The 9,234-nt window shown below is 32.5% G+C and overlaps 1 protein-coding gene across 1 annotated transcript; it reads left to right on the plus strand.

Annotated features, from left to right (window-relative positions):
* Nucleotides 1-1,755: 1,755 nt before the first annotated feature.
* On the plus strand, nucleotides 1,756-2,761 carry LOC130441786 (dynein axonemal assembly factor 6). The gene is made up of 3 exons (XM_056775574.1): nucleotides 1,756-1,870; nucleotides 2,055-2,263; nucleotides 2,504-2,761. Exons 1-3 carry the CDS (start codon nucleotides 1,756-1,758, stop codon nucleotides 2,759-2,761), a joined length of 582 nt encoding a protein of 193 aa, XP_056631552.1.
* The last annotated feature ends 6,473 nt before the right edge of the window (nucleotides 2,762-9,234 follow it).

The following is a 9,234-nucleotide window of genomic DNA, read 5'->3' on the forward strand; positions in this document are numbered from 1 at the left end:
AGTCGTGGAAGTCTTCAAACAAATCTGTTCGTTCGTTTTTGAAATATTTGCACTATATACCCAAATTTATACACTTTTTCCCACACATCTCACACAGATGGGAACGAATTTAACGTTTTTTATCACTCCACAAGATTAGCGATTGGTATAACTCACATGAATGGTCATAATTTTTTCTAGCTTTTGTACGAGGCTTGTCTATAAAATACTTGTAAGATACCAAGCGAATTTTCACAATTAAAAACATGTTCATTGGCGTTGAATAATACATGTTTGGAAAGCTTAGACTTTTCTCTATTTTTCGACGTAATCGCCGCTTAGATCACTGAGTTTTTGCAAGCGGTGTATCATCTTCTTTAAGCCGGAGTCGTGGAAGTCTTCAAACAAATCTGTTCGTTCGTTTTTGAAATATTTGCACTATATACCCAAATTTATACACTTTTTCCCACACATCTCACACAGATGGGAACGAATTTAACGTTTTTTATCACTCCACAAGATTAGCGATTGGTATAACTCACATGAATGGTCATAATTTTTTCTAGCTTTTGTACGAGGCTTGTCTATAAAATACTCGTAAGGTTCCAAGCGAATTTTCACAATTAAAAACATGTTCATTGGCGTTGAACAATACATGTTTGGAAAGCTTAGACTTTTCTTTATTTTTCGACATAATCGTCGTTTAGTTCACTGTGTTTTTGCAAGTGGTGTATCATCTTCTTTAAGCCGGAGTCGTGAAAGTATTCAAACAAATCTGTACGTTCGTTTTTGAAATATTTGCACTATTTGCACCGATTAATACACTTTTTCCCACACACCTCTCACAGATGGGTACGAATTTAACGTTTTTCTTATACAAAAAACGAATCACACAGTGTAATTCGCACCTGGTATGAGAATCAAATCTTTCACGGTTACCAATACAAGAATGAGCGTTGTAGATAGACCGCTGGTGCGGTAACTGGGATAAAGAGGACTTAACTACACGTCAGTCTCGTCAAAACCTGCCTAGCGTCTGCAAATCTTTGGGTACCTTATTCTAAAAACAACCCTCGTATCCAAACCGTCCAAATTTTTTTGTTCGATTGAATCTATAGCTAAATCGTTGCCGGAACATTGTTGATGTTGATGAATCAGAAAGAATCAAAAAGAATCTTTCACCAGACGCAACTTTAAGCGTCGGTAAAGATCGGAAATGTTGGAAAAATCTTTTTTTCATCGTTTTTCTTCAGTTTTTTCATGAAATGAGAAGCGAGTCCATTGTCGCAGCCCCCAGGTTGGACGACCAGAGCCTTCCACCCTTAGCTGATATATCCGCTCTCTCTCATTTATAACCTAACTTAATTCAAGATCGTAGTAGCCACGCGATTCAAAATGTGGAACTTCGAAGGTGTCAAAGTGAGCAGGGTTTGTTGGTAAAGCTGACTTTGATTACTAAACTCCTTGGCTGATTCGCCAGGAATTAACTAGCGTTTACCACTGTATAGATGTCAGCTGTTTATACAACATTTGACCACCATTAAAAGTACTTTGATATGTGGAGAAACGTGGAGAATAAAAGAAAGAAGAAATAGTTGTCTTAAGAAGAACAAACAGACATAGTTCGTCCAATCAATATTAGAGTTCTTTTCACTTTCAATATTTTTGACGTTGTGGTTTTTATTTTTTGATTTTCTCGTGTCAATGTCTATTAGATCGATATAATATGAAAGACGTCTCCATAGACACATTTCAAAGTTTTGTCAATACACCAAAATGGCTTTCGAATTCAATGAAATACAAAAACTCGCGGAATTATTCAACCCAAATCGCGATAATTCCGATTCGGAAAATGAAATTGAAGATTGTGTGGAAAGTAAACCATGTCCAAGTGAGTACAAAAAGTTATGTGTTAATTGTTGTATTGTTTATCGTATTATCGTTATAATTTGTAGAAGCGCCGTTCTGACTCAATTTTTAAATGTAACGGGATGTTATAAACTCAAAAATCAAAATTCATTTCGCTTGCATAATTTGTTATTTCATGTTTTTATTACTTATATATCTGTTATTAGATACACGAGACGATAGTTTTAACGAAGAAAAAAAGAAAGTGAATCCTTACAGTAAAATTGAACGTAAAGAAAAACTGTTAGAACAGGATGAAATACAAATTCTAGATGAAAGTTGTGAAGAAAATAAAATTAAAACTGATTGGAAAAAAACACCAGCATGGGACGTAGCTTACAAGCAACAAGTTACGGCGTCTGATGTTTTTTTACAGGTACAGGCTTAAAATATGCGGATCAAAAGATTATATCGACACAAAATTTGGTATCTTTTAAATCTATGATTTAAAAAAGTGCTCTAATACTTTTGATGCGTATGGTAATTTAAGAAACAGTTTGTAAAAATAATTTCTCATATGGGAACCACTTTGAACATAAACGAAATCGTTTTATTGTTAGTTTTATTATGTCTTAAAATATATAGCGGTACCCTCGTATTCTCAATTATTTTTTAGATGGGATTTAAGAATCCGACGACTTCCAGTTGTGAAGATATGATAGTGACAATTAGTTTACCTGGAGACAGTCATTATAACATCGATTTGAAAATTCAGAAAGAAAATTTAATTCTCGTTTCTCCCACGTATTTTCTCGACCTTCGGTTACCGCATCCCGTGGATCCTCAAAAGGGTAACGCAAAATGGGATAACGACACTGAAAAATTGATTGTTACCTTAAGGATGGATAGAGAGTTGGATTTGGTTAATTTTTAGAAATATCTTATCGTTTATTCGATTATTAATATTTCTAACGAACTGAATAAAGTATAATCGTATCGTTGCTGTTTATTGAATATTTTGAAAATTTAACAATATACGGAATTTCCTAATACACTTGATGGAGTTAATTAATTGGATTGGAAGGTCAGTTGAAGTATACAAAACAGGCTAACAACACAAATCAACAAACAGCGTCGTTCCTGCAACTATTTAACTGTTCTTGGGTAGTTTTTTGGTGAAAACATTCTACCACCACCTGTTATTTAGACAGAACCTCATCGTAATTTGTTTCTTGTTTTTTTGCGCCCTTTCTCTTTCTCCAGGCCTATGAAGCATCCAGGAGATTTGGATTATTACCATGGGGTGGAGCTTGTGGCTATAAATTTTTGCCTTCGTGGTTGTTCATCAATTCATCATTTGACAGAACTCAAAGTCATAAGGAAATCTAAAAATAAATTTTTGTTTTTTCTGATATATATTTGGCTAATTCTGCGTAAGAAATTCCTTTTTTTTGGACCATGGAAATATATGAAGGGGGGTTTGCAGAGCCCCCTCCGTTTTGTTTAATTGGAAGATCAAGTTTGAGGTTACGTCGAGTGTGAATCAGTACTGCCCAATATAAATTGCAAACTAACGAATTTCTACGACCTATACGTAGGGGCATTCTTCAAATAATTTAAAACTGAGGTTATATTTTGTGTATATTAAATAGAATACAGAATAATAACAATAATAACCGAAGCTAACCTAACTTTCTCAACTGTATAGCTGACTGAAAATGACACGTCATAGTGTTACCAACCCTGTGTCAAAAATACGAACTAAACAGTGTTTTAAAAAGAGTTAGTTAATTGGTTTAAATAAAATATAAAACTGAATTGAAGTATGGAATTGTAATTTGTAACTAAGACATAATTAAACTCGTAGATGATTAATTACAACATTAGATACGCTATACATGACACAATACAAAATGGCGTCTTAAACGAGTCAAGTTCCGCTTCGTATAAAGCTGAAAAACACACATTTTCAAAAATTAATATCTCAAACTCCGCAATTTAATATTTCGTATATAAACTCCTTACTACATGGACCATTTGCCATGAAAATTTTGCATATTCTGCACCTTCGATAGAATGAGTTGTTTTTGATTCAACTGCTTTTTCCGTTTTATATTTCTGTGCAATAATAAAATAGTCATACAAGTTTGAATATAAATTTTGAATGATTAATGTACTAATTTTAATTAATTGAAGTCGACAGTCAACGACCTACATAAAGTGTAAAATATTTCGGTAAAATTGCATCAATTATTGACAAAACGTAGCGAAAAAATCCATTGTTGCAGCTAGTAATGACGTAACAAATTAAAATCCGTTTTATAACGATTTTATGGAATTCTGCTTTTTGTGACGAAATGTCTTGAGATTGTCGAAATATTCTGATGCATTTTAGTTTGCGATTTGTTTTTCCTATGTTGTATTTGTGCGTATTTCCGTCCAAAAATCCACAGGCGCACATTAAACATAAATTTAATATAAACTTTTGCCAATAAACCCTTTTCAAATAGATTTTTGCAAAATTTCCATAGTCAAAATATTATTCGACATTGACAACTTTCATAATGACAATTTTCTTAATCCTGCTGAAAAATTTTATTTTTTGTTTTCATATTGCGATCTAAAATGCCTCGTTGACATTTTCGCATTTCTCTAATATCTACAGAATGCAATGGGAACAAAATCATACTATTCAAGCTTTTACCCAACAATGCCTCAATCTTCTCTGATTTTTTTATTATCGAGCTCCCATAGGGACATGGAGCCGGCCCTGATCAGTTATAATGGAATTCTAAAATTCGTCGAAAGCGTATCACTTTTGATATACCGCGGAATTCGCATGATGTTTGTATTTATATATGTTTTTACCATAGCATGAGATTAATTTCTGTGAAGGTCTATTTATCTATTAGTTTTGTTTCTTTATCTAGAACTCTAAACTTTATCATTTGTTAAGCAGTGACCATTAAGCAATATAATTCTGATTAACCTCATTGAGTTTTTGATATAAAACTAAGACATACTCTTCAATCTTCCATGAGTTCTATAGTATGTTAAATATGTACACACACACAAGCTCTGTTTTGTCTTAAAAGCACTAAACTAACTCAAAGGGTTTGATTCTATTTAGTCTTCTTTCTAACCCAGTAGTTTCAAGAACTTTGAAGGTATGAACATTGATATAACGATAAAATATTTTTCATGACCCTTGGCTGATTTGTGGATAGTCTGATCAACAGTGTCTATTTCCTGGACCCCATGGAGATCACTCGAATATACCAAGAGACATCTATTTCGTTTAGGAATCTTTGAATTATTGCTAAGTTGTTTGCTGCGGTCCATCCCCATAGTTGGATATCATAAACAGGCTTCAGCATCTGCTTTAAAAAAACATACGCTCATTTTGTAAGGACAAAGTCTGATAAACGAGATAATGAAATATTGGAAAGTAGACATTTTGTGCAAATAACCACAAAACTAAATGAATAAAGTTATTTGAAGAAGTTTCGACAGATTATTTCAAATCCAAAGATACCTACGCCTGCAAAATATTTTCCGATGCCGTTTATTTCTAAACCTAAACACGGTAGTGTCAATAAAGCGATTTTGGATGTCATATTAATAGTAAAACAGGACATTTTGTGCAAATAACCACAAAACTAAATGAATAAAGTTATTTGAAGAAGTTTCGACAGATTATTTCAAATCCAAAGATACCTACGCCTGCAAAATATTTTCCGATGCCGTTTATTTCTAAACCTAAACACGGTAGTGTCAATAAAGCGATTTTGGATGTCATATTAATAGTAAAACAGGACATTTTGTGCAAATAACCACAAAACTAAATGAATAAAGTTATTTGAAGAAGTTTCGACAGATTATTTCAAATCCAAAGATACCTACGCCTGCAAAATATTTTCCGATGCCGTTTATTTCTAAACCTAAACACGGTAGTGTCAATAAAGCGATTTTGGATGTCATATTAATAGTAAAACAGGACATTTTGTGCAAATAACCACAAAACTAAATGAATAAAGTTATTTGAAGAAGTTTCGACAGATTATTTCAAATCCAAAGATACCTACGCCTGCAAAATATTTTCCGATGCCGTTTATTTCTAAACCTAAACACGGTAGTGTCAATAAAGCGATTTTGGATGTCATATTAATAGTAAAACAGGACATTTTGTGCAAATAACCACAAAACTAAATGAATAAAGTTATTTGAAGAAGTTTCGACAGATTATTTCAAATCCAAAGATACCTACGCCTGCAAAATATTTTCCGATGCCGTTTATTTCTAAACCTAAACACGGTAGTGTCAATAAAGCGATTTTGGATGTCATATTAATAGTAAAACAGGACATTTTGTGCAAATAACCACAAAACTAAATGAATAAAGTTATTTGAAGAAGTTTCGACAGATTATTTCAAATCCAAAGATACCTACGCCTGCAAAATATTTTCCGATGCCGTTTATTTCTAAACCTAAACACGGTAGTGTCAATAAAGCGATTTTGGATGTCATATTAATAGTAAAACAGGACATTTTGTGCAAATAACCACAAAACTAAATGAATAAAGTTATTTGAAGAAGTTTCGACAGATTATTTCAAATCCAAAGATACCTACGCCTGCAAAATATTTTCCGATGCCGTTTATTTCTAAACCTAAACACGGTAGTGTCAATAAAGCGATTTTGGATGTCATATTAATAGTAAAACAGGACATTTTGTGCAAATAACCACAAAACTAAATGAATAAAGTTATTTGAAGAAGTTTCGACAGATTATTTCAAATCCAAAGATACCTACGCCTGCAAAATATTTTCCGATGCCGTTTATTTGTAAACCCAAACATGGTAGCGTTAATAAAGCGATTTTGGATGTCATATTAATAGTAAGACAGGACATTTTGTGCAAATAACCACAAAACTAAATGAATAAAGTTATTTGAAGAAGTTTCGACAGATTATTTCAAATCCAAAGATACCTACGCCTGCAAAATATTTTCCGATGTCGTTTATTTGTAAACCCAAATATGGTAGCGTTAATAAAGCGATTTTGGATGTCATATTAATAATAAGCCAGGACATTTTGTGCAAATAACCACAAAACTAAATGAATAAAGTTATTTGAAGAAGTTTCGACAGATTATTTCAAATCCAAAGATACCTCTGCCTGCAAAATATTTTCCGATGCCGTTTATTTGTAAACCCAAACATGGTAGCGTTAATAAAGCGATTTTGGATGTCATATTAATAGTAAAACAGGACATTTTGTGCAAATAACCACAAAACTAAATGAATAAAGTTATTTGAAGAAGTTTCGACAGATTATTTCAAATCCAAAGATACCTACGCCTGCAAAATATTTTCCGATGCCGTTTATTTCTAAACCTAAACACGGTAGTGTCAATAAAGCGATTTTGGATGTCATATTAATAGTAAAACAGGACATTTTGTGCAAATAACCACAAAACTAAATGAATAAAGTTATTTGAAGAAGTTTCGACAGATTATTTCAAATCCAAAGATACCTACGCCTGCAAAATATTTTCCGATGCCGTTTATTTCTAAACCCAAACATGGTAGCGTTAATAAAGCGATTTTGGATGTCATATTAATAGTAAAACAGGACATTTTGTGCAAATAACCACAAAACTAAATGAATAAAGTTATTTGAAGAAGTTTCGACAGATTATTTCAAATCCAAAGATACCTACGCCTGCAAAATATTTTCCGATGCCGTTTATTTCTAAACCTAAACACGGTAGTGTCAATAAAGCGATTTTGGATGTCATATTAATAGTAAGACAGGACATTTTGTGCAAATAACCACAAAACTAAATGAATAAAGTTATTTGAAGAAGTTTCGACAGATTATTTCAAATCCAAAGATACCTACGCCTGCAAAATATTTTCCGATGCCGTTTATTTCTAAACCCAAACATGGTAGCGTTAATAAAGCGATTTTGGATGTCATATTAATAGTAAAACAGGACATTTTGTGCAAATAACCACAAAACTAAATGAATAAAGTTATTTGAAGAAGTTTCGACAGATTATTTCAAATCCAAAGATACCTACGCCTGCAAAATATTTTCCGATGCCGTTTATTTCTAAACCTAAACACGGTAGTGTCAATAAAGCGATTTTGGATGTCATATTAATAGTAAGACAGGACATTTGTGCAAATAACCACAAAACTAAATGAATAAAGTTATTTGAAGAAGTTGCGACAGATTATTTCAAATCCAAAGATACCTACGCCTGCAAAATATTTTCCGATGCCGTTTATTTCTAAACCTAAACACGGTAGTGTCAATAAAGCGATTTTGGATGTCATATTAATAGTAAAACAGGACATTTTGTGCAAATAACCACAAAACTAAATGAATAAAGTTATTTGAAGAAGTTTCGACAGATTATTTCAAATCCAAAGATACCTACGCCTGCAAAATATTTTCCGATGCCGTTTATTTGTAAACCCAAACATGGTAGCGTTAATAAAGCGATTTTGGATGTCATATTAATAGTAAGACAGGACATTTTGTGCAAATAACCACAAAACTAAATGAATAAAGTTATTTGAAGAAGTTTCGACAGATTATTTCAAATCCAAAGATACCTACGCCTGCAAAATATTTTCCGATGTCGTTTATTTGTAAACCCAAATATGGTAGCGTTAATAAAGCGATTTTGGATGTCATATTAATAATAAGCCAGGACATTTTGTGCAAATAACCACAAAACTAAATGAATAAAGTTATTTGAAGAAGTTTCGACAGATTATTTCAAATCCAAAGATACCTACGCCTGCAAAATATTTTCCGATGTCGTTTATTTGTAAACCCAAACATGGTAGCGTTAATAAAGCGATTTTGGATGTCATATTAATAGTAAGACAGGACATTTTGTGCAAATAACCACAAAACTAAATGAATAAAGTTATTTGAAGAAGTTTCGACAGATTATTTCAAATCCAAAGATACCTACGCCTGCAAAATATTTTCCGATGCCGTTTATTTCTAAACCTAAACACGGTAGTGTCAATAAAGCGATTTTGGATGTCATATTAATAGTAAAACAGGACATTTTGTGCAAATAACCACAAAACTAAATGAATAAAGTTATTTGAAGAAGTTTCGACAGATTATTTCAAATCCAAAGATACCTACGCCTGCAAAATATTTTCCGATGCCGTTTATTTCTAAACCCAAACATGGTAGCGTTAATAAAGCGATTTTGGATGTCATATTAATAGTAAAACAGGACATTTTGTGCAAATAACCACAAAACTAAATGAATAAAGTTATTTGAAGAAGTTTCGACAGATTATTTCAAATCCAAAGATACCTACGCCTGCAAAATATTTTCCGATGTCGTTTATTTGTAAACCCAAACATG

Source organism: Diorhabda sublineata, chromosome 3 (genome assembly GCF_026230105.1).
Source record: "Diorhabda sublineata isolate icDioSubl1.1 chromosome 3, icDioSubl1.1, whole genome shotgun sequence".
Classification (NCBI taxonomy): Eukaryota; Metazoa; Arthropoda; class Insecta; order Coleoptera; family Chrysomelidae; genus Diorhabda; species Diorhabda sublineata.

Coding starts and splice junctions, on each gene's coding strand:
- LOC130441786 (XM_056775574.1), top strand. CDS start 1,756: ATGGCTTTCGAATTCAATGAAATACAAAAACTCGCGGAATTATTCAAC. Junction 1,871..2,054: donor GGAAAGTAAACCATGTCCAA/GTGAGTACAAAA, acceptor ATCTGTTATTAG/ATACACGAGACGATAGTTTT. Junction 2,264..2,503: donor CGTCTGATGTTTTTTTACAG/GTACAGGCTTAA, acceptor ATTATTTTTTAG/ATGGGATTTAAGAATCCGAC.